General features: G+C 45.8%; 3 protein-coding genes and 2 non-coding genes across 11 annotated transcripts in view; 3 read left to right on the forward strand and 2 right to left on the reverse strand.

Moving 5' to 3' along the window:
• The window catches only part of SGSM2 (small G protein signaling modulator 2), a 43,278-nt gene extending 43,030 nt beyond the window's left edge, over positions 1-248 (reverse strand). For all 3 annotated transcript variants that reach the window (XM_033185126.1, XM_033185124.1, XM_033185123.1), the window contains exon 1: positions 1-248. In XM_033185126.1, coding sequence (XP_033041017.1) covers positions 1-57 — 57 coding nt within the window. In that variant the 5' untranslated portion in view covers positions 58-248.
• On the forward strand, positions 236-15,228 carry TSR1 (TSR1 ribosome maturation factor). Of its 2 annotated transcripts, XM_033185127.1 has the most exons (15): positions 236-1,399; positions 1,594-1,697; positions 2,003-2,222; positions 2,334-2,468; positions 2,832-3,256; positions 4,006-4,165; positions 4,603-4,766; positions 5,371-5,564; positions 6,676-6,838; positions 7,162-7,272; positions 8,629-8,761; positions 12,156-12,272; positions 12,748-12,888; positions 12,999-13,073; positions 13,525-15,228. In XM_033185127.1, the coding sequence occupies exons 1-15, from the start codon at positions 1,303-1,305 to the stop codon at positions 13,701-13,703; spliced, it is 2,418 nt and encodes an 805-aa protein (XP_033041018.1). In that variant the 5' UTR covers positions 236-1,302; the 3' UTR covers positions 13,704-15,228. The 2 variants fall into 2 exon arrangements, with proteins under 2 accessions (XP_033041018.1, XP_033041019.1); XM_033185128.1 differs by lacking the exon at positions 236-1,399 and having other exon boundaries at positions 1,639-1,744; positions 13,525-13,917.
• Positions 7,419-7,511, forward strand: LOC117068108. The gene has a single exon (XR_004430970.1). It is a non-coding gene; the product is annotated as a small nucleolar RNA SNORD91 family (small nucleolar RNA).
• LOC117068107 lies at positions 8,885-8,979 on the forward strand. The gene has a single exon (XR_004430969.1). It is a non-coding gene; the product is annotated as a small nucleolar RNA SNORD91 family (small nucleolar RNA).
• Positions 13,765-24,324, reverse strand: part of SRR (serine racemase) — a 17,336-nt gene continuing 6,776 nt past the window's right edge. For 3 of the 4 annotated variants that reach the window (XM_033185133.1, XM_033185131.1, XM_033185132.1), the window contains 7 exons: positions 21,921-22,092; positions 19,325-19,451; positions 18,393-18,496; positions 16,219-16,338; positions 16,009-16,083; positions 14,545-14,754; positions 13,765-14,235 (listed from right to left, as the gene is read on the reverse strand). In XM_033185133.1, the coding sequence (XP_033041024.1) occupies positions 14,020-14,235; positions 14,545-14,754; positions 16,009-16,083; positions 16,219-16,338; positions 18,393-18,496; positions 19,325-19,451; positions 21,921-22,088 (1,020 nt within the window). In that variant the 5' untranslated portion in view covers positions 22,089-22,092 and the 3' untranslated portion in view covers positions 13,765-14,019. Of the gene's footprint in view, positions 14,755-16,008; positions 16,084-16,218; positions 16,339-18,392; positions 18,497-19,324; positions 19,452-21,920; positions 22,093-24,324 lie in introns of all 4 variants that reach the window. The other variant, XM_033185134.1, reaches the window with a different exon arrangement.

Raw genomic sequence — 24,324 nt, forward strand, 5'->3', positions numbered from 1 at the left:
CTCCTTCTTCACGTTCCACAGCAGTTTCTCTTTGACTGCGTCCTCTGCGCTGCCCATGGTGTGGCAGGAGGCGGCGCCGAGCGGCCCTCGGAGCCCCCGCGCCCCCGCCGCCTCCGCGACTCTCGGCTCAGCGCCCCACGCGCAAGGCGGAGCCCCCGCCCACCGCGCTCCCGGCCCGCCGCCGCCGCCGCCGCAGCCACTGCCCGGTGCTCGGCTCCGCAGCCATCTTCCGAGCCCCGCACAGACGTCAGGCGGCAGGCCCGGCCCCTTCCCACAGCCGGAGGGGGGTTGCGCACAGCGACGGGGGATCGGGGCGGGGAGAGGCCGTGCGTGCCTAGGGGCGGCAGACCCGGGCGCGCGCCACGGGGGTCGCTGTCATGGAAACGCACCCGCTCCCGCTGGAGGGCGCGAAGCCGCATTGTGAGCGCCGGCCCTGGGGCCCGCGGCCCGGCGGCTGAGAGCGAGCCTCGGTCCTGCTCAATGTCCCCTGACTTCTCCCTGCTCCCTCTCCCGACGGGACGGAAAGGGCCGGGGCTCGGGCACGGGGTCCCCTGCGGTCCGAGCCTGGCCACGGCGAAGCCGGTGCAGCCTGGCCCCATGACCCCTCTGAATCCCCGTCCGGCCATCGCCAAGTTTCTGGGAAGATTAGCGGGAGCGCAGCCGCCGGAGCCCGAGGACCGGAGGGTCGCAGCCAGTCCCCCTCGCCGGGTCGCCACGTCCCTCAGGGTCTTTCCCGGCCGCTCCGTGGGAGGCGGGGCGCGGGTTGGAGTAACAGGGACGGGCGTGAGCTGGTACGGAACCAGGCAAGGTGAGAGAAGTGTCTTCCACGCGATTCTCAAGCCTCGCTAGGGAATCGAGGGAGAAAAACGGTTGCTCAGAGTGATAAAGAACATGCCATTGCAAATGGAAGAGCAACATGCCCGAATCTAGGTGACAGGAAGGGGTTAGGCCTTTTCGGCACGAATGAAGCCTTCCAGTCAACATGTTTCTATGTGATGCAGCTTTATGGCGCAAAAAAATGACAATGCAAGGGGCACAAACAGCCCTGCTGGACCAAGAGCCCAAGCCTCGAGAGTCTACATCCGGCGCCTTCAAGCCCCCAAACCACACACTGCGGCGTGGGATAAGTTCCCATCGTGGCTTGGCGGAGCGACTAACGCGGCGCTCTCTGCGGGGGCTGGAAAAGACGGTCGCGAGAGGGCGCAGGGAGTCCCGCCCCACTGAGAGCCCGCCCCCTTGGAGGGGACAGGAAGCGTTCGTCCTGGCCCGGAAGCAGTGTTGACTGTACACGCGCGCTGCGGCATGGCGGCTCACCGCCCCGGTCCGCTCAAGCAGCAGAATAAAGCTCATAAAGGCGGGCGGCATCGGGGTCGGGGATCTGCACAGCGGGACGGCAAGGGTAAGAAGATAGTGTAGAAGGAATAAGGGCTATTTGGCCATTATTAACTCTTTTTCCCCATGCCCAGACTGAGCTTTCTGTCTCCCGTCTGGGCTCCACGCGAAAGGCCCTTTCTAAGGTGGGCGGAGAGGAGTTCCTTTTCTTGACCTTGTTATGGGGTCGATCACACCAGTCCCTTCTAATATGCCCTTCAGGCCGTCTAGCACTGAAAACCCTAAGCAAGAAGGTGAGAAAAGAACTCAGCAGAGTCGACCAGAGGCATCGCGCCAGCCAGCTCCGAAAGCAGAAGAAGGAGGCGGTGAGAGGAGCGGGATTTGGGAGACTGCGGCTTCTCTGCTGTTCTAGGTGGCTATTGCCTGGAACTGGAAAATGAGACCGGGTGGGGGTCCAGGGATAGAGCATAGCCCTAGAGCACGTGTCGAGCCTGCAGGTCTAGCATTTTTTGCTTTCGTCAGAATTCCTGCCACCCCGTCGGCATACCTGTGGTCTTCTACCAGAGAGATGCTGGTTGTGGGTAGAGGGAGCATCTGTGGGAGTGGAAATTCAATGCTGGCGTGAAGTACTGAGACGCTGAGATGTTCTCGGATGTCTTTCTATTTTCAGGTTCTGGCAGAGAAGAGACAGCTGGGTGGCAAGGATGGCCCTCCTCATCAGGTACTGGTGGTGCCCCTGCACAGCAGAATTTCCCTGCCAGAGGCCATGCGGCTGCTTCAGGATAGGGACACTGGAACAGTACACTTGAATGAATTGGGAAGCACCCAGAGTTTTATGCTGCTATGCCCCCGCTTGAAACATCGGTGGTTTTTCACGTCAGCAAGGCCAGGTTAGAGTATACACCAGTATTTTCTATTATGTTTGAGTAGTGGTGATTTTTTTTTTTTAGCATAATATGCTGGTGCCAACCACCTCTTCTTACTGTGTCTTCTGTCTCCAGGGGATCTGCATACTGTGTTAGATATGGCTAAAGTAGCTGATACCATCCTGTTCCTTCTTGATCCACTAGAAGGCTGGGACAGCACCGGTGATTACTGTCTTTCCTGCCTCTTTGCTCAGGGCCTTCCCACCTATAGTAAGTGAGTTAGCATTTATTGTGCACCTATAATTTGTCAGGCACTATGCCTGGCATTTGATATGGGGGTACAACTGATGGATCATATTCAACTGGTGGTGGGATGTACACATATGGATTAAATTTGATCCATTGTTTACAGATGATCACTCAGGGTGTCTTTTTGTTTTTGGCTCTCCTTTGCCCAGAGAAACAAGGATATGAAGTTTGATTTCACTGTGAAATTCGTTCAGGGTAGTTAAGTGTTGGGTTTCCCAGTGATCTCTGGGCTTGCAACAGAGCTATTAGGTTGTGTGTGAACTGCGGAGGGATTTTTATGTAATGAAGCCATAGGTCACGAAGCGTTTTGTCTTTTGCTTACAGCACTAGCTGTCCGGGGGATTTCTGGCCTCCCACTGAAGAAACAAATAGATACCAGGAAGAAGCTAAGTAAAGCAGTGGAGAAGCGCTTTCCGCATGACAAACTCCTCTTGTTAGACACTCAACAGGAGGCAGGGATGCTGCTTAGGCAGTTGGCTAACCAGAAGCAACAGCATCTTGCGTTTCGAGATCGGCGGGCCTACCTGTTTGCCCATGCTGTTGATTTTGTTCCTAGTGAAGAGAATAACTTGGTGGGCACCTTGAAAATTTCAGGCTATGTTCGAGGGCAGACTGTGAATGTCAATAGGTTGCTGCATATCGTTGGACATGGCGATTTCCAGATGAAACAGATAGATGCCCCTGGAGACCCTTTCCCTTTAAATCCTAGAGGAATTAAACCCCAGAAGGACCCAGACATGGCAATGGAGGTAAGACTGATATTCTTAATTCATGTTCATGTGAAAGTTGGCACAGGAAGGAAACTTAAATTCAGAGAAGGTAGTCTGTACACTTAGGTGAATGAGGAGACTGCTAGTCTGAAGTAAGACAGTAGTCAGTTATAAATATATTCATAAATCACATTTATCCAGCACATTCTAGGTACTCTGCACTGTGACTGGCTCTGAGTTTATAGAACACTCTCAAGACGTTGCTTTCCTCAAGGGACTTAATTGGGCGGGAACAAAATGGCGTCTGTGAAATAAAGATTGAGATAGCATATGGTTAAGGTGTGGACCAGCAGTGGAAGTTGAGAAAGTCGACTAGCAAGCTTCACAGAGGAGATCAGACTTGAGCAAGGTGTTGAGAAGGATGAATGTGATTTATGAGTTGAAGAACGATAAAGGAATATCCTAGAAGATAGAGACAGAATGAACGTAGGCACAGTGGTGGATCGAAGGGTTTATTTGAACCTTGAAGAAATCAGCTTGATGGCAGTGAGGTATGTAATAAATGGGTAGGAGTGGGAGCAGATTAAGAAAGACCTCAAGAGCCAAGCAGAGACTTAAAATACCCCGGATATTAGAAAATGGCCATTTGAAAAGTTTTGACAAGTTTTAGCATTCTGTTGCATTCATCTTCTACATGAGAACTGATATTTCTGGGTCTTTCTGGTTACTGTATTAGATTTAGGAGATTTTTGGTTCATGGTTGACTATCACCTGCTTTTGGTTTTCAGATTTGTGCTACGGATACCGTAGATGATATGGAAGAAGGCCTTAAGGTCCTAATGAGGGCAGACCCTGATAGACAAGAATCCTTGCAAGCAGAGGTTATCCCAGATCCAATGGAGGGAGAGCAAACCTGGCCCACTGAGGAGGAGCTGAGTGAGGCAAAGGGTTGGTATTGGTAAACTTGTTTGTAATTCATCTGACCTGGAATTGTGGATTTTCTCTACCTGTTCCAAGTGAGGGCCCTATAGGATAGAGTGGGATGGGGATATAGTTGAAAGTCTCTCCTCACCCTCAAATGCTGTTATGTTTTCAATAAACAAACATTACACACAGCCTTGTTCCATTTCACAAAATTATTTGTGTTAATGTTTCATCGAGAACAGATAAACAACTTTGCATTCATTGCAGGGATTATTTAGCTGTGTAAGTATTGCTAGTTGTGAGGCAGCTGAATTAAATTTGGAAGTAGTCAGTTCTATTTACAGTGTCTGCCAGAATTTCCCATGTTGGCAGCAGTATCTGTTGCCTTGCCTAGGTGAGAATAACCAGAGGGATAGGGAAAGGAAGTCTATAATTTACTTAATTTGTTTGGGCTTTTACAGATTTCTTAAAGGAAAGTTCAAAGGTGATAAAGAAGGTCCCCAAAGGAACATCCAGTTACCAAGCTGAATGGATTTTGGATGGTGGCAGCCAAAGTGGTAGGGAAGGAGATGAATATGAATATGATGATATGGAACGTGAGGATTTTATGGAGGAGGAATCTCAGGTAAGGAAATGAGGCCTTAGGCCAATTCTGCATCTAGCTCCAAATGTAAGGCAAAATGCAATTGTGATATTGAGGGGTGTGTATGGTTAGTTTTTTGTTTGTTTGTTTGTTTGTTTTTGAGATGGAGTCTCGCCCTAGGCTGGAGTGCCTAGGCTGGAGTACAGTGGCACGATCTGGGCTCACTGCAAGCTCTGCCTCCAGGTTCACGCCATTCTCCTGCCTCAGCCTCCTGAGTAGCTGGGACTACAGGTGCCGGCCACCACGCCTGGCTAATTTTTTTGTATTTTTAGTAGAGACAGGGTTTCACCGTGTTAGCCAGGATGGTCTCTATCTCCTGACCTCGTGATCCGCCCGTGTCGTCCTCCCACAGTGCTGGGATTACAGGCGTGAGCCACTGCGCCCAGCCGTGTATGGTTAGTTTCTTAGGAATGACTCTGTAGTTGCCAGGAATGAGGTTTTTGTTTTTATACTTTAGACTGTATTAGAATTTATGTTGGTTGGGAATAGGGATCTAGTACAATTATTTTACTCTTAGCTTATTGGCCTTTGGGGTAGAGACAGGTGTGGATTTCTTCTGAAATAACTGTAATCCTTTATTCTACAGGATGAGAGTGGTGAAGAAGAGGAGGAAGAATGTGAAACTATGACTGTCGGGGAGTCTGTGCATGATGATCTGTATGATGAGAAAGTGGATGAAGAAGCTGAGGCAAAAATGTTGGAGAAATATAAACAAGAAAGACTGGAAGAGATGTTTCCAGATGAAGTGGACACCCCCCGTGATGTGGCTGCTAGAATTCGGTTAGTCAACAAGTCTATCAACAAGTCTAAATTAAATCAATAGGTTTTTAAAAACTTGGCTCAGAGCTGTGTCACTGTGATGCACAAGAAGAGAAACACATTTTTCCTGCTCCTGAAGAGCTAACGTTTAATATGGGAAGCCAATACATACATACAGGAAATGGTCACATATAATCAAGTTCTAGACCGTGGTATAGACTAACGTTACAGGACTTTGATGAAGGAGAAATACTAAGGTTAATTAGCAAATACTTCTTCCCAAAGGAGCCAGTACTCAATTGACTTATATAACGTTTGGAGATTTTAGGAGGTTTGGGTAGAATAGCGGAAGTAGAAGAGTGAAGATGTAGATGATTATATCTGTTCTGGGGTTGAGTGACTAAAGCCAGTGAATTAACTTTGGATATTAGGGAGGTAAAGCTATGTATTAGGTCTTTCTCGCATTGCTATAAAGAAGTACAAGACACTGTGCAATTTATAAAGAAAAGAGGTTTAATTGGGTCATGGTCCTGCAGGCTGTACAGGAAGCATGGTGCTGGCATCTGCTCAGCTTCTGGGGCGGCCTTAAACAATCATGGCAGAAGGCAGAGGGGGAACAAGTCATGTCACACGGCCAGTGCAGGAACAAGAGAGCAAGGCAGGAGGTGCTACACACTTTTAAACAACCAGATATCATGAGAACTCACTCACCAAGGGGGATGGTGCTAATCCATTCATGAGAAAACCTCTCCCCTAATGCAGTCACCTCCCACCAGGCTCCACCTCCAACACTGGGGATTGTATTTCAGTATGAGATTTGGGCAGGGACACACACCTGAACTATATCAGGCCGTTACCAAGCATCTTTTTTGTCAGGTTAAAAAGCTCCCTGACAGGTAACAGGGAGCCACTGTAAATACTTTGTCTTCTGTCAACGGGAAGCTTGGGTTTGGTTCTGATAGAACTCGTACAAGCTGTTTTGGAGTGTGGTCTTGGTTGAAGCTGTCGGGTTGTTTGGAGAGAGAGTGATTGGAGTTCTTTTCAGCTAGCTCCTTGGCCATTGTAGCAGTGACGAGTCTATATAGCACCATATAAATCTGACTTAATTTCTTTAAAATCTTCAATATCCTAGATTTCAGAAATACAGAGGGCTTAAGAGCTTCCGGACATCTCCATGGGATCCTAAGGAAAACCTTCCTCAAAATTATGCTCGGATATTTCAGTTTCAGAACTTTACTAATACTAGGAAAAGCATTTTTAAAGAGATTGAAGAAAAAGAGGTTGAAGGAGCTGAGGTATCTATCCTCCTTGTTCATCTTGTATGTTGCTTTCATTTGTCAACATGCTCCCTACTTTATTCCTTCTCTTGGCATGAAAATATGCTGCATTGGGGGATTAGGGGAGCCCCTGAGTCATTAAGTAGAATGCTACTGGGAACAAAAAGGTATCAACTATGTTAAATGAAAAAGCGTGATCATCTGGGTAGTGCAGCATCTTGAAGGGTGAGTGTAGGCTTTAAAAAGGTCATCTGAGAGACTCAGCATATTTGGAGAAAGCTTCCTCATTATTGGGACTTTGAAGGGTAACTCCATGATTGCTTTCTGCTTTCTTACGGCAGGTTGGCTGGTATGTCACACTTCATGTCTCTGAAGTCCCTGTCTCAGTGGTCGAGTGCTTCAGGCAAGGAGCACCCTTGATTGCATTTTCTTTACTACCTCATGAACAGAAGGTAAATTAGTGTCTTGTAGGAAAATGGGAGGTTATAAAACTTTGCAGCTGCTTCTGACAGTCTAAAATTCTGTTTATGTGTGACTAACATTTTGCTCATTGGGATGCAAAAAGTCTGCCTTTATGATTAGGAATTGGAGAATATGATAGAGAAGTCAGTGATGGTTTTATTCATATTGTCTGAACCTGTCTGAAACATCGGTGATGCAATCTCTGGGTGATTCTGAGACTTCTCTTAGTATGTTTTTCTTTTTTTTTTTTTTTTTGAGACAGAGTCTCGCTCTGCCACCCAGGCTGGAGTGCAGTGGCCGGATCTCAGCTCACTGCAAGCTCTGCCTCCCGGGTTTACGCCATTCTCCTGCCTCAGCCTCCCGAGTAGCTGGGACTACAGGCGCCCGCCTCGTCGCCCGGCTAGTTTTTTTTTGTATTTTTAAGTAGAGACAGGGTTTCACCGTATTAGCCAGGATGGTCTCGATCTCCTGACCTCGTGATCCGCCCGTCTCGGCCTCCCAAAGTGCTGGGATTACAGGCTTGAGCCACCGCGCCCGGCCTAGTATGTTTTTCAGACCAGATTTTGAACAAGGGTTGGCAGCCATTAAAATAAAGGTTTGGCCGGGCGCGGTGGCTCACGCTTGTAATCCCAGCACTTTTTGGGAGGCCAAGGTGGGTGGATCACCCGAGGTCGGGAGTTCGAGACCAGCCTGACCAACATGGAGAAACTCCATCCCTACTAAAACTACAAAATTAGCCGGGCATGGTGGCACATGCCTGTAATCCCAGCTACTTGGGAGGCTGAGGCAGGAGAATTGCTTGAACCCGGTAGGCAGAGGTTGTGGTGAGCCAAGATTGCGCCATTGCTTTCCAGCCTGGGCAACAAGAGTGAAACTCCATGTCAAAAAAAAAAAAAAAAAAGTTTATGCCAAGGTGCAGATCTCTTTTCTTTTGGTGGCCAGTAGTTGTGTATGTTGTGGGGTATGTGATAGTTCTTTGATTGGTTTTGGTAAGGGCTCAAGAAGAAGGGGCTTGAATGAGTGTGGTTTTTAGATTGTGGTGAGTGAATGCCTTGAAGGCCACTGATTTTTGTGTGGCAGATGTTGAGCTCTTTTCTGTTAGATGCAGGAAGGTAGGTTAGCATTGAAGGGTGCCTGAACGCTCCGATCAGCCTGTTTGGCTTAAATGCCAGTCATTGGTGGAGGGAAAGGATGAACCTGTGTTTCAGCATCTATACTCCACCATTAATTAGCATTGTCAGTTCTTAGAATGAGTCTGAATCTGCTAGTTTGGTTTGCCTTCTTTCAGTTTAGGCAATTGTATTCCTAGACTATGAAGATTTTTATTTTTCTTACTTGGTCCCCAGATGTCAGTATTGAATATGGTGGTGAGGCGTGACCCTGGCAACACTGAACCCGTGAAAGCCAAAGAAGAGCTCATATTCCACTGTGGATTCAGGCGCTTCCGAGCCTCACCTTTATTCTCTCAGCACACTGCAGGTTAGCAGTGGGGAACCTGGGTTCTTGCCCATCTTGTCTTTTGGAAAACTGACTTGTGGAGGGGTACAGAATATGGTTTCAAAATCTTACATCTCTGGGTTAGAGGTATTTTCAGTACTCTGGCTTAAGAGCCAATGATGTTTTTACTCAAAATGTCTGAACCTGTCTGAAGCATCCCAGTGATGCAACCTCTGTGTGATACTGAGGCTTTTTTGCCATGAGTATTTGTTCCAGAGCAGGTTTTGAGTAGAAGTTGGCAGCTCTATAAAAAGGGTATTAGGGTGGGTGAAGTGGTGCAGTGGCTTCCACCCATAATCCCAACACTTGTGGCATTTGAATGGGGAATTGAAGACCAAAAAAGCTAAGATTAATCATATATATATATATATACGTATATATATATATATATATACATATATATGTATATATATACACATATATACGTATATATATATATATATATACATATATAAATTTTTTTGAGACGGAGTCTTGCTCTGTCACCCAGGCTGGAGTGCAGTGGCGAGATCTGGGCTCACTGCAAGCTCCGCCTCCCGGGTTCACGCCATTCTCCTGCCTCAGCCTCCCGAGTAGCTGGGACCACAGGCGCCCGCCACCACGCCAGCTAAGTTTTTGTATTTTTAGTAGAGACAGGGTTTCACTGTGTTAGCCAGGATGGTCTTGATCTCCTGACCTCGTGATCCGCCTGCCTCGGCCTCCCAAAGTGCTGGGATTACAGGCGTGAGCTGCCACCACGCCCGGCCTGGTTATTTTTTATTTTATTTTATTTTTTGGAGACGAGTCTTACTCCGTTGCCCAGGTTGGAGTGCAATAGTGTGATCTCGGCTGACTGCAACCTCCGCCTCCTGGGTTTAAGCTGTTCTCCTGCCTCAGCCTCCCAAGTAGAGTAGTTGAGACTGCAGGCACGCACGACCATGCCCGGCTAATTTTTGTATTTTTAGTAGAGATGGGGTTTCACCATGTTGGCCAGGCTGGTCTTGAACTCTTGGCCTCAGGTGATCCGCCCGCCTTGGTCTCTCAAAGTGCTGGAATTACAGACGTGAGCCAGTGTGCCTGGCGTGTTTTTTTTTTTTTTTTTTTGAGACGGAGTCTTACTCTGATGCCCAACTGGAGTGCAATGGTGCCATCCAGGCTCACTGCAACCTCTGCCTTCCAGATTCAAGCAATTTTCCTGCCTCAGCTTCCCGAATAGCTGAGATTACAGGCGCCTGCCACCGTGCCTGGCTAATTTGTGTATTTTTAGTAGAGACAGGGTTTCATCATGCTGGCCAGGCTGGTCTTGACCTTAGGCGATCCTTCTGCCTTGGCCTCCCAAAGTGCTGGGATTACAGGCGTGAGCCACTGCGCCTGGCCAATCATTTTTTTATTGTTTCAAAATGGTTTTGATTTTTTTTTTAGGATGAAATAACTATTTTCATATTTTAGACAGTTGGGAAAATAAGGACTAATGTAGAAGTACAATTACCTTATATTAGAGAAAATTCACTTTTATTTTATACATTTTTATCTGGATCTCTCTTTTTAGTTTTTTTTTAACAGAATTTGGATTGTAATTGTAAATATGGTATTAAACATTGCATTTATCACTTAATTGATTTTGATCAATTTTCCATAAGATTAATGAGACTTTTAATGCTTTATTGTCATTTGGAAATATTCCAGTGTATGTGATGTACTGATATTTATTTGAGCTTCTACGGGTGAGGACTTAGGCTATTTCTAATGTTTTGCTCTAAATTAGATCTGTGTGCATAAAACTTTATTTACTTCTCTGCTTATTTCGTAAAGGCAGATCCTTAGAACTGGAACTAAATCAAAGTCTTAGTTCCAGAGACTGAGGCAGGAGGATCACTTCAGGTCAGGAGTGTGAGACCCCTGTCTCTACAATTTTTTTTTTCCCGATACAGAGTCCAGCTCTGTCACCCAGGCTGGAGTGCGGTAGCATGATCTCAGCTCACTGCAGCCTCCATCTCCCAGGTTCAAATGATTCTGGCGGCTCAATCTCCCAAGTAGCTCAGACCACAGGTGTCCGCCACCATGCCCAGCTAATTTTTGTACTTTTAGTAGAGATGGGGTTTCACCACGTTGGCCAGGCTGGTCTCAAACTCTTGACCTCAGGTGATCTGCACACGTGCCTTGGCTTCCCAAAGTGCTGGGATTTTTAGGGATGAGCCACCATGCCCGGCCTCTACAAAAAAAAATTTCATTTTTGGGGAGATGGAGTTTTGCTCTTGTTGCCCAGGCTGGAGTGCAGTGGCAGGATCTCGGCTCACTGCAACCTCTGCCTACTAGGTTCAAGTGATTCTCCTGTCTCAGCCTCCCAAGCAGTGGGATTACAGGTGTGTACCACCATGCCCAGCTAATTTTTGTATTATTAGTAGAGATAGGGTTTCACCATCTTGGCCAGGCTGGTCTGGAACTCCCGACCTCAGGTGATCCACCTGCATCGGCCTCCCAAAGTGCTGGGATTACAGGCGTGAACTACTGCGCTCTGCCAACATTTTTTAAAAAAATTAGCCAGGTGTGGTGGCATGTGCTTTGCTACTTGGGAGGCTGAGGCAAGAGGGATTGCCTGAGCCAATGAGCCCAGGAGTTTGAGGCTCCAGTGAGCTGTGTTCACACCACTGCCCTTTAAATATTTTACTGAACGCTACATTGAAGGTAGAACATCAAATACAGTCTAGGCTCCAAGATTCTGACTCTAGATAAAAAAGTTACTGATCGGGCACCTGCAATTCCAGCTATTCGGGAGCCTGAGGCAGGAGAATCGCTTGAACCTGGGAGGTGGAGGTTGCAGTGAGCAGAGATGGTGCCATTGCACTCCAGCGTGGGCAACTAGAGCAAGACAGCATCTCAAAATAAATAAATAAAAAAATAAAAAGTTGCTGATAGAGCCTGGCACTGTGGCTCATGCCTGTAATCCCAGCACTTTGGGAGATTGAGGTGGGCGGATCCCGAGGTCAGGAGTTCGATACCAGCCTGGCCAACATGGTGAAACCCTGTCTCTACTAACAATACAAAAATTAGCCGGGAGTGGTGGCGTGTGCCTATAATGCCAGCTACTCAGGAGGCTGAGGCAGGAGAATTGCTTGTTCCTGGGAGGCGGAGGTTGCATTCAGCTGAGATCACACCATTGTACTCCAGCCTGGGTGACAAGAACAATACTCAAACTCAAAAAAAAAAAAGTTACTGATAGGACTAGACTGTATCTTTTAGATGTATTGAGGCAGAGAAAATTTTTGAGAACTGGTGGATTAGAGAAGTAGAAGCTGCCGTAGGTTTAAGAGTTGCACTAATACAGCTTTTCACAGGCCTCTATTGCCTCTGGTTTCTCAAAATGGTTTTGGTTTTCATATTTTAACCCTTATGGCAGCGGACAAACATAAATTGCAGAGATTCCTGACTGCTGACATGGCCCTGGTGGTGACAGTCTATGCACCAATCACTTTTCCTCCTGCATCTGTGCTGCTTTTCAAGCAGAAAAGCAATGGTAAGTTGAGCCACAGAGAGGAACAGACCCTGCAGGCCCTTACTAGGATGAACACTATTCTCTTCTGTATTTAGATTTGGGAGCCAAATGGTATGGAGAAGGTAATGATGGTTTTCAAAATACAGTAAGTCTTCATTTAACGTTGTTAATAGAACAATGAAAACTGCAACTTTTAAGTGAAACAGTGTATAGCCAGTCTTCAAATAACTGCTTTTTGTTCAACATCCTTTCCTTGTAACAACTGATGAGAAAAAATATGGTTTTGTTATACATCATTTCTCTTAAAGTACAAGTTTTCAAGAACCTATTGACAAGGTTAAGTGTGGACTTAACAGTTTACCAATCTTAGCCTCAGATTGGGCTAGGGCAGGGATGACAAACCAGGCTCTTAAATGGGTCTTTAGATGGACTGGGGCAATAAATGAAGACTTTGGCCTGTAAATTCCTAAATAGCTTCTTTGCTTTTGTGCTTTAGGAATGCACAGCCTCATTGCTACAGGCCATCTTATGTCAGTAGATCCAGACAGAATGGTCATCAAGAGAGTTGTTTTGAGCGGTCATCCTTTCAAAATTTTTACTAAGATGGCAGTAGTACGTTACATGTTCTTCAACAGAGGTAGGTATGAAGGAGAAGCATGGGATCTGATTGCCTTTGTGATATGAAGGTTGGGTTTACATTTTGTGGGTAAATATTTCATCTTGGTGTTTTATGTGTTTGATTCTAAGAGGATGTGCTGTGGTTTAAACCAGTAGAACTGAGAACAAAGTGGGGCAGGAGAGGACATATCAAGGAGCCTTTAGGTAAGGAAACATGGAATTTGGGAGCTTGTCTACATTTCTGCAGTGTTGCTAAATGACTATTGGGTTGGAAGTCATTGCTTTAAAATTTTCTCCTTTTTTTTTTTCTCTTTTTTTTTTTTGAGACAGAGTCTCGCTCTGCCCCCAGGCTGGAGTGCAGTGGCCGGATCTCAGCTCACTGCAAGCTCCGCCTCCCAGGTTCACGCCATTCTTCTGCCTCAGCCTCCCGAGTGGCTGGGACTATAGGCGCCCGCCACCTCACCCGGCTAGTTTTTTTGTATTTTTTAGTAGAGATGGGGTTTCACCGTGTTCACCAGGATGATCTCGATCTCCTGACCTCGTGATCCGCCCGTCTTGGCCTCCCAAAGTGCTGGGATTACAGGCTTGAGCCACCATGCCCGGCCAAAAAATTTTCTACTTTTAATTTGACTGACTTGTTCTGGTTTCTTTCTAGGTACCCATGGCCACATGAAATGCAGCTTTGATGGGAAGCTAAAATCTCAAGATACAGTACTGATGAACCTCTATAAACGAGTTTTCCCCAAATGGACTTATGATCCGTATGTACCAGAACCAGTACCCTGGGTGAAAAGTGAGAGTTCTTCAATAGTGCCTCAAGAGGGCATGGAGTAATGGATTCAAAGAGATTCCTTCTTACTGGTGCCAGCCAGTAGTCAGGGATGGGAGGCACAAGTTGTGATTGGGCAAAGTTTATTTTCTATGTCAGCCTGTCAGTCTGCTGCCCCATTCTGCAAGACTTTTTTTTAGCCTTGACAAAATGTCTGTTAAGTATGAAAGTTTTTCTACTACTTAGTCCAAAAACACTATTAAATCTTAATGAAATAGCCACTCTCCATTAAGAATCTGATAACTAAGAGTTGACTGACTAGGAAACAAAATGTCTTCAGTATCTAAAGACACTGAATCCCACCATTTCCTCTTCTGTAAATTAAACAGAAACAGACTGATAAGCTGGCCTTTCAGCCTGCTTCACCCAACTTATGGAGGAGGTTAAGTCTACATTTCCACCACTAAGCACAATACAAATGTTCTTTACTTCTGGGGAAACAGTTTGAAAATGTTGAGACAGCACAGCAGCCACTCCAACACCAGCTGTAGGTTCAATGAGTAGTTTCATCCTCTCCCACACCAGCTGGGTTGCACGCTGTTGATATGGAAGGGAGTAGGAATTAGTGAAAGGGGAGTCTAGTTGGTTTACTTATAAAGGTCAGATGAGAATATATGTCCAGTTTGAATTTTCTTATCACTGTGTATACATGCTTCCCAAAGCTTTTCTTTAATTCTAACTCTGCTTCTGTCAAGAGGGTTGTCATTAGTACATCTAGGGTACCCTTCCATGTCATGAAGTTACCTAGTCAAGTTCCCATGGGTCACTTGGTACTCCTAACAGAAGGTTCTTCTGCTTAAGAAGTTATACCATGCTTTGTTATTTCTTTTCCTGTTGGAGTCTTACCTTAATTTCATCCTCTGTAACAGTGAAGATATCATCCACAAGGTCCCTGATAATAGGCCAGGTGTTCAAGCCAATGCTGGATTTGACACCATCTGCTATGGTTTCTGGAGGATAAAGATTGGGCATCAGTTCCCCCTTCAGCTTGGACTGGTAGCAGTCATCTGCATTCAAGGGTTCAGCAGCATATACTTTCACACTAGGTTTCAGAGCCTGGGAAGAGGAATATTAAGACATCTTACAACAAACCACAACATTGCCTGTATGTCTAAAAGAAAATAAGGGCAGGGTGTGGTGGCTTACGCCTGTAATCCCAACATTTTGGGAGCCCAAGGCAGGTAGATCAGCTGAGGTCAGGAGTTCGAGACCAGCCTGGCCAGCATGGTGAAATGCAGTCTCAACTAAAAATACAAAAATTAGCCAGGCATGGTGGTGGGCACCTGTAATCCCAGCTACTCGAGAGGCTGAGGTAGGAGAAACGCTTGAACTCGGGAGGCATAGGTTGCAGTGAGCTGAGATCACGCCACTACACTCCAGCCTGGGCAACAGAGCTAGACTGTCTCAAAAAAAAAAGAAAAAATAGGAACAATGAGTAATACATTTCTGCCCCAGTAAGAGCCTTCCCTTTCATGGATGTAATGAAAATATTTTCAAGCACTTTATAAATAAATTATATGTCTGATACTAGCTTTCCATTGCCTGGATCACATCTGATTCTCCTGGTAATTTGAGAAAAGGGTAGCCTCTTGGTATGGATAGTAGCTTGATGACATGGAATTCAGGGAAAAGACTGATGGTGTCACTTACGGTAACTGCTTTTGTGCTGTAAAATTGTCATGGATTAAGAAGAGAGTTGGCCGGGTGCAGTGGCTCACACCTGTAATCCTAGCACTTTGGGAGGCCAGAATAAGAGGATTGCTTGAGCCCAGGAGTTCAAGACCAACCTGGCCAACATAGCAAGACCCCATCTCTTAAAAAAAAAATAAAAATACTAAAAATAATAAATAGGCCAGGTGCAGTGGCTCACGCCTGTAATCCCAGCACTTTCGGAGGCCAAGGCAGGCAGATCATGAGGTCAGGAGTTCAAGACCAGCCTTACCAACGTGAAACCCCGTCTCTACTGCAAAAAAAAATACAAAAAAATTAGCGGGGTGTGGTGGCATGTGCCTGTAATCCTAGCTACTCAGGAGGCTGAGAGGAGAATTGCTTGAGCCCGGGAGGTAGAGGTTGCAGTGAGCCAGGATCGCGTCACTGCACTCCAGCCTGGGTGACAGAGCAAGAGTCTGTCTTGAAAAAAAAAATAATAATAGTAAATAGAGTAGTAAGGCAGAGACGGGCCTTCATCTCAAGTCCCAAAGGAATAGGGGGAAGAAATGGTAATGTGTGCAGAATTTTGAGCACGTGTATACAAATCATTTATGATGTAAAATAAATCCTCTGCTTGGGAATCTTCCAGAAGTTGCTCACCTTAATTGTAATTGCTATTCCAGCAACCATTCCTCCTCCACCTACAGGTACCACCAGTGCATCCACCAAAGGAACCTTTAGTGAAAAGAATATAAACTGTAAATAGGCCTATTAGTAAGCAATTTTATATTTAATGTGTACATATAAAATAATTGAATATAGCCCAACAGCTTTACCAGTAGCGAAACAGGAAGAACTCGGCTATTTTACCTGGTTCAGCACTTCCAGGGCAATTGTCCCTTGTCCAGCTATCACTGCAGGCTCCTGGTTGGGATGTACCATGATGCCTTCTGTTTCTTCTGTAACTCTTTTTGCAACATTTTCTCTGGACTGAAAGTACATTAATTTAGTTTAATTGATTTGTATTTAATAGAGTCCCCAACAAGTTCCATTCGGTCATTCAACATTTTATTGACCATCTACTTTTTTCAGACTTTGTTCAGGTACTAGAGATATATATGTTAATAAACAAAATATCTCTGTCCTCAAGGGGGTTATATTATATGGTAGAGATGGGTGAAGTAAATATATGGTATGTCTAAGTGCAATGGAGTAAAATGAAGGAATTTATTTCATATAGGGTAGCCAAGAAGAGCCTCTAGTAAAGTGACATTTTAAAAGATCTGAACAAGTGCTGTGGATGTCTAGAATATTCCAGGGAGGGGGTAACAGCACAAAGACTACAAAGTAGGAGTGCTTGGCCTTTCTGAGGAACAGCTGTAAAGGTTAGTATGGCTGGCACAGAGAGGGCAAGAGAATAGAAGATGAGGTCAAGGCTGGGTGCAGTGGCTCATGCCTATAATCCCAGCACTCTGGGAGGCCAAGGTGGGCGAATCACTTCAGGTCAGGAGTTCAAGACCAGCCTGGCCAACACGGTGAAACCCTGTCTCTACTAAAAATACAAAAATTAGCCAGGTGGGGTGGCACGTGCCTGTAATCCCAGCTACTCTGGTGGCTGAGGCATGAGAATCTCTTGAACCCAGGAAGCAGAGGCTGCTGTGAGCTGAGATCGAACTACCGCACTCCAGCCTGGGTTGGACAGAGCGAGACCCTGTCTCAATAAAAGAAGATGAGGGGCTGGGTGCGGTGGCTTACGCCTGTAATCCCAGCACTTTGGGAGGCCAAGGGAGGTGGAACATGAGGTCAGGAATTCGAGGCCAGCCTGGCCAATATGGTGAAACCCTGTCTCTACTAAAGAATCAAAAATTAGCTGGGTGTGGTGACACACACCTGTAGTCTCAGCTACTCGGGAGGCTGAGGCAGAAGAATTGCTTGAACCCAGGAGGTGGAGATTGCAGTGAGCAGAGATCGTGCCATTGCACCCCAGCCTGGGTGACACAGGGAGATTCTGTCTCAAAAGAAAAAAAAAAAAAAAAGATGAGGTCAAAAAGATAGGAATGTTTGAGTTCATCCAGGGCTTAGATGATTGCAAGAACTCGGGTTTCCACTGTGTATGAGATGGGAAACCAACAGAAAATTTTGACTTGAAAAGAGATGAGTTCTGACTTGGTTAAATGGAGAGCTCTGGTTGCTAAAAAGCCCTCTAGTGGGGCAAGGGTGGATGCAGTGAGACCAGTTTGGCTACTGAATTGAATATAGGTGAGAATTGATGTTGGTTTGAATCAGGGTGGTTCACGGTAGACACAGAAGCAGTTGGGTTATGGAAGTATGTTGAAAGCAGACTGAGATTTGGATGTGGGGTATGAGAAGGTTATCAAAGATGATTCCTGGCTGTGTGCAGTGGGTCATGCCTGTGAGCCTAGCATTTTGGGAGGGCAAGGTGGGAGGATTGCTTGAGCCCAGGGGTTTGAGACCAGCCTGGGCAACCGTGAGACCCTGTCTACAAAACATAAAGGAATTAGGTGTGGTGGCATGCACCTGTAGTCCTAGCTACTCAACAGGCTGAGGCAGGAGGATCCCACAACATAGGAAAACTCCATCTCTAACAAAAAAAAAAATTTTTTTCAGAAACACAAAGATGACTCCAACTTTTTTTGTTTGAGTAACTAGATGAATAAAAATTGCCATTTACTAAGATGAGAAAGCCTGGAAGGGAAGAAATACAGGGAAGTAAGATCAGGAGTTTGGTTTTAAATGTAGTTTGAGATGCCTTTTAAGACATCAAGTGGGAAAGTTAGGTAGCTGTTGGATATAAAAGTCGACTGTTAAGGGGAGAGAAGTTGGAGTTGTTAGATCATAGGTAATAATTTAAGCAATGAGACTAACGAGATCTTGTGAGTGTAGATAGAGAAAAGGTTGAGCATGTAACAGAAATAAAGAGGAAACCACAAAGGAGGCGGAGAAGGAGCAGCCGGTAAGGTAGAAAGAGCCAGTAAGGTAGAAATGAAAGCTGTTAAGGTGGTACCAAACACTGCTCTCCTTACCTCATCACTAGGTTCACAGTATACAATTGACGCTCCGTAGGCTTGTATTGCAAGTTTTTTACAGTCTGGAGCTGTCTGGGGCACCACAATATAAGCAGGAATTCCTGGGAGAGGAAAACATGTTTGGTTACTACAAGTCAGGAGAATTTAAAACAGAAACTTATGTGGTCAGGTGTGGTGGCTCACGCCTGTAATCCCAGCACTTTGGGAGGCTGAGGCGGATGGATCACGAGGTCAGGAGATCAAGACCATCCTGGCTAACACGGTGAAACCCTGTCTGTACTAAAAATACGAAAAGAAAAAAAAAAAAAGAAATAGCCAGGCATGGTGGTGGGCGTCTGTAGTCCCAGATACCTGGGAATGAGGCAGGACAATGCTGTGAACCCGGGAAGTGGAGCTTGCAGTGAGCTGAGATCATGCCACTGCACTCCAGCCTGGGCAACAGAGCGAGACTCCCTCTCAAAAAACAAACAAACAAACATGTTCAGCCAGGTGTGGTGGCTCACGCCTGCAATCCTGGCACTTTGGGAGGCCAAGGCGGGTGGATTGCCTGAACCCAGGAGTTCGAGACCAGCCTGGGCAACATGGTGAAATTAGTATTTTGTATTTGTAAAATAGAGAACATTAGCCAGGCGTGGTGGTGTGCACCTGTAGTCCTAGCTACTCAGGAGGCTGAGGCAGGAACCTGGGAGGTGGAGGTTACACAGTGGGCTGAGATCACGCCACTGCTCCCCAGCCTGGGTGACAGAGCAAGACTCTTGTTTTCAAATAAAAAAAAAAAGTAAAAAGAAACTGATGTTCATATTGCTTGCAATCAGATGGAGATTTCTTTGGAAAGTTACTTCCCAAAGCTATCATCATTCTCATGGAAATGAAGGACACTTTTCCCCTCCTTTCTGATGATCTACCCAGTACCTTGAGAAATCAAGTACCTTCCAGTTTGGCAGCATAGGTGAGAGCCTGGCCATGGTTTCCACTGCTGTGAGTAACAACAGCTTTCGGCTTCCCTTCTAAAGCATCAGGAACCAAGCTTCTGACGGCATTAAGAGCACCACGAATCTGAAAAAGAGGGATGGTGAATTCACGTATTTGATTAAAACATTGTTTTGAAAAGCAAGGAGCTTTTCTAGATTTTCTATACTTAACATGCACATCCAATCTGTCACCAAATCTTTTTTTTTTTTTTTTTTTTTGAGACGGAGTCTTGCTCTGCCGCCCAGGCTGGAGTGCAGTGGCCGGATCTCAGCTCACTGCAAGCTCCGCCTCCCGGGTTCACACCATTCTCCTGTCTCAGCCTCCCGAGTAGCTGGGACTACAGGCGCCCGCCTCGTCGCCCGGCTAGTTTTTTGTATTTTTTTTAGTAGAGACGGGGTTTCACCGTATTAGCCAGGATGGTCTCGATCTCCTGACCTCGTGATCCGCCCGTCTCGGCCTCCCAAAGTGCTGGGATTACAGGCTTGAGCCACCGCGCCCGGCCCTATGTCACCAAATCTTATCCATTTACCTTCTAAATATCTCATGTGCATCTTTATTTTTTTATTTTTCATTTTTTTGAGATGGAGTCTCTGTTACCCCGGCTGGAGTGCAGTGGCCCGATCTCAGCTCGCTGCAACGTCCGCCTCCCCACACCGCACCAACCCCCAGGGTCGGGTTCAAGTGATTCTCCTGCCTCAGCCTCCCAAGTAGCTGGGATTATAGGCCCCTGCCACCAAGCCTGGCTAAATTTTTTTTTTTTTTTAGACCTAGTCTCGCTCTGTTGTCACCCAGGCTGGAGTGCAGTGCTGCGATCTCGGCTCACTGCAAGCTCCACTTCCTAGGTTCACACCATTCTCCTGCCTCAGCCTCCCGAGTAGGTGGGACTATAGGCGCCCACCACCATGCCCGGCTAATTTTTTTGAATTTTTAATAGAGATGGGGTTTCCCTGTGTTAGCCAGGATGGTCTCGATCTCCTGACCTCATGATCCACCTGCTTCAGCCTCACAAAGTGCTGGGATTACATGCGTGAGCCTCCGCACCTGGCCTTTTTCATTTTTATTTATTTATTTATTTTTTAGATGGAGTCTTGCTCTATCGCTCACGCTGGAGTGCAGTGGTGCAATCTGAGCTCACTGCAACCTCCGCCTTCTGGGTTCAAGCGATTCTCCTGCCTCAGCCTCCCAAGCAGCTGGCATTACAGGTCCTGGCACGAAGACCGGCTCATTTTTTATTTTTAGTAGAAAGGGCTTCACCAAGGCCAGGCGCTGTGGCTCACGCCTGTAATCCCAGCAGTTGGGGAGGCCAAGGCGGGCGGATCACGAAGTCAGTAGATCAAGACCATCCTGGCTAACACGGTGAAACCCCATCTCTACCAAAAATACAAAAAGAAATTAGCCAGGCATGGTGGTGGGCGCCTGTAGTCCCAGCTACTCGGGAGGCTGAGGCAGGAGAATGGCGTGAACCTGGAAGGCGGAGCTTGCAGTGAGCTGAGATCGCGCCACTGCACTCCAGCCTGGGGGACAGAGCGAGACTCTGTCTCAAAACAAAACAAAATGAAAAAGCGTTTCATCATGTTGGTCAGGTTGGTCTCGAACTCCTGACCTCAGATGATCCACCTGCTTCAGCCTCTCAAAGTGCTGGGATTACAGATGTGAGCCACCGTGCCTGGCATGTATTTGTATTTTTTGTAGACAGGGTTTTGCCCTGTGGCCCAGGCTTACATCTTTTATATTCATAATGTATCCATGTGTAGCAAGTTAATACAGTGAATGCTTAAACTTGGGTCATATACAGAGTGATCAACTTTCCAATTTGCCTACAATAGTTTGGGTGTCTCAGTTTAGATATTTCAGGTTGCTTCTTTTAGTCTGAAACATATCCTAGTTTGGATAATAAATTATGTCTTAGTTTAGATGGTAAGTGATGGTATATATAATAAAGTCATGTTTTCCTTAAGGATGGGGATATGTTTTGAGAAATGCATGATTTGGCAATGTCATCACTGTATGTGCATCATAGAGTGTACTTTTATACAAACCCAGCTGTTACAGCCTATTGCTCCTAGGCTGCAAACCCTGTGTAGCATGTTACTGTGCTGAATACTGTAGGCAGCTATAACACAATGACAAGTATTTCTGTATCTAAACACAGAAACGGTACAGTAAATGTATGATATTCTAACCTTATGGGGCCAAGGACCACCATCATATAGGTGGTCTGTCATTGACTGAAACGTCATGTAGGATATGACTATTTTATGTATATACTGTATATATATATACACACACACATACATATTATATATAAAAATTACTTGGATAGTTATATATATGATCTTAATTATAAGGATTTTGTGACTGTGTAAAGTGGCTTATCAACACTATGATGCTAGGTAAAACAAGAACTTGAAAGGAAAATTTCTGTAACCTTTTCTCCAGCCGTATAAAGGCATTAATTTACTTCTCTGCCTGTCTCGTTGGGTGGTCAGAATCAAATTGATATGTGAAGGGGTTTGAAAACAAACATGATACGCTGAGAAAAAGGATTGTTACCTTAAAAGATCCTGTCTTCTGGAAGAGCTCACATTTGAAGAAAAGATTGCGCCCTGTTAGTTGATTCAAAATGGAGCTTGTTAGCACTGGTGTGAGGTGGATAGAATCTCGAATGTTGATATCAGCTTTTTCAACATCAGCAAAGGAGATGCAGTACTGAGCACACATGGTTCTGAAACCCAGGAATAAGAAAGGGGTCAAAGCAAAGTCCGAGACAATGTGTTTATTGAAGAGATTTTGAAAATACATAACAGAATAGACCTGGGACCTGTGGTGTCATGTGGAAACTTTCCATTACTGGAGTGCCAGAATTTCTCTAAAAGAGATTTGACTTGAAAGCTGAACGAAGCTTTTCTGGTGAGGTTTTGAGGGAAGTTAACTGATGGTGATTACAGAAGGCTAAAGCCCATTCCCCACCACACCACCCATCTCTTAGCACTGTTGGCACTGCCACTGGTCTCCACCTTCCTTTTTTTTTTGAGATGGAGTCTTGCTCTGTAGCCCAGGCTTGAGTGCAGTGGCACGATCTCGGCTCACTGCAACCTCCGCCTTCTGGGTCCCGGTTCAAGCAATTCTCCTGCCTCAGCCTCCCGAGTAGCTGGAATTACAGGAATGTGCCATCGTGCCCAGCTAATTTTTGTATTTTTAGTAGAGACAGCATTTCACCCTGTTGGCCAGGCTGGTCTTGAACATCTGATCTTACAGGCGTGAGCCACTGTGCCCCGCTCCACCTTTCTTTTAATCATTGTTGTGAAGCTACTTGAATGAACTGGATTCAATTTTTATATTATTTTTAATTTATAAATTTAATTTTTTAATTTTTAATAAACATTTAATAAATTGTTTATTGATAAAGGAAAAAATAGCTAGACTTTTCCATTTAAATAACGATGTTCATTTTCTTTATTTCCCTCTGCATTTTCTTTTTTTGTTTTTTGAGATGGAGTTTCGCTCTTGTTGCCCAGGCTGGAGTGCACTGGTGCAATCCTGGCTCACCACAACCTCTGCCTCCCGGGTTCAAGCGATTCTCCTGCCTCAGCCTCCCGAGTAGCTGAGATTACAGGCATGTGCCACCATGCCCTGCTAATTTTGTATTTTTAATAGAGATGGGTTTCTCCACGTTGGTCAGGCTGGTCTCGAACTCCCGACCTCAGGTGATCTGCCTGCCTCGGATTCCTAAAGTGCTGGGATTAGAGGCATGAGCCACCGTGCCCAGCTCCTTCTGCATTCTAAATATACATTACGTAATAGTTAAAGCAAGCATTTTGTTTTCTCCTACTACATTTGGCTCAGTTTATTTACAATTTTCATAATTATAATTTTCAATAACTACATTAAGCTTCCACTTTCCACTGTGTTTATTGTAGTAGTTAAATATGAAGTTTCCCTATTTTTCCTTATTACAAAAGAATCTATCTTCATTAGAAAACCGAGTTAATCTGAAAATACAGAGATACAAAAAGAACATGAAAATAGACACAAAACCTTCCTATTTAAAGACAGTTGCGGCCGGGCGCGGTGGCTCAAGCCTGTAATCCCAGCACTTTGGGAGGCCGAGACGGGCGGATCACGAGGTCAGGAGATCGAGACCATCCTGGCTAATATGGTGAAACCCCGTCTCTACTAAAAAATACAAAAAAACTAGCCGGGTGAGGTGGCGGGCGCCTGTAGTCCCAGCTACTCGGGAGGCTGAGGCAGGAGAATGGCGTAAACCCGGGAGGCGGAGCTTGCAGTGAGCTGAGATCCGGCCACTGCACTCCAGCCTGGGTGACAGAGCCAGACTCCGTCTCAAAAAAAAAAAAAAGACAGTTGCTATCTAGTGGTTTACCTTTCCAGGCCCAACTACATATGAAGACAAAACTCTTTGGTAGGTCTGGTAACTTGTTTTTATCAGACAATAATATGAGTATCAGTGAATCTCATCAGTGAGTGCATTTATCCACTTTTTTTTTTTTTTTTTTGGGATGGAGTTTTGCTTTGTCACCCAAACTAGAGTGCAGTGGCATGATTGCGGCTCACTGCAACCTCTGCCTCCCGGGTTCAAGCAATTCTCCTGCCTCAACCTCTGGAGTTGCTGGGATTATAGGCACTCGCCACCACACCCAGCTAATTTTTATATTTTTAGTAGAGGCGGGGTTTCACTATGTTGGCCAGGCTGGTCTCTAACTCCTGACCTCAGACAATCCACCTGCCTCAGCCTCCCAAAGTGCTGGGATTACAGGCGTGAGCCACCGCGCCCGGCTTTATCCAACTTTTAAAATGACAAAAATACAATAATTTAGCTGGGTGCAGTGACACATGCTGGTAGTCCCCTCACTTGGAAGGCTGAGGCAGGAGGCTTGCTTGAGCCCAGGAGTGTGTTATGATCATGCCTAGGAATAGCCACTGTACCATGGCCTGGGCA

The sequence above is a fragment of the Trachypithecus francoisi genome, unplaced genomic scaffold, assembly GCF_009764315.1.
Source record: "Trachypithecus francoisi isolate TF-2019V2 unplaced genomic scaffold, Tfra_2.0 Lachesis_group20, whole genome shotgun sequence".
NCBI lineage: Eukaryota > Metazoa > Chordata > Mammalia > Primates > Cercopithecidae > Trachypithecus > Trachypithecus francoisi.

Excerpts from the sequence above, each read along its gene's own strand:
- TSR1 (XM_033185127.1), top strand. The coding sequence starts at position 1,303 with ATGGCGGCTCACCGCCCCGGTCCGCTCAAGCAGCAGAATAAAGCTCAT. Across the intron at positions 3,257-4,005 it reads ACCCAGACATGGCAATGGAG|ATTTGTGCTACGGATACCGT; the intron begins GTAAGACTGATA and ends TTTGGTTTTCAG. Across the intron at positions 4,166-4,602 it reads GGAGCTGAGTGAGGCAAAGG|ATTTCTTAAAGGAAAGTTCA; the intron begins GTTGGTATTGGT and ends GGGCTTTTACAG.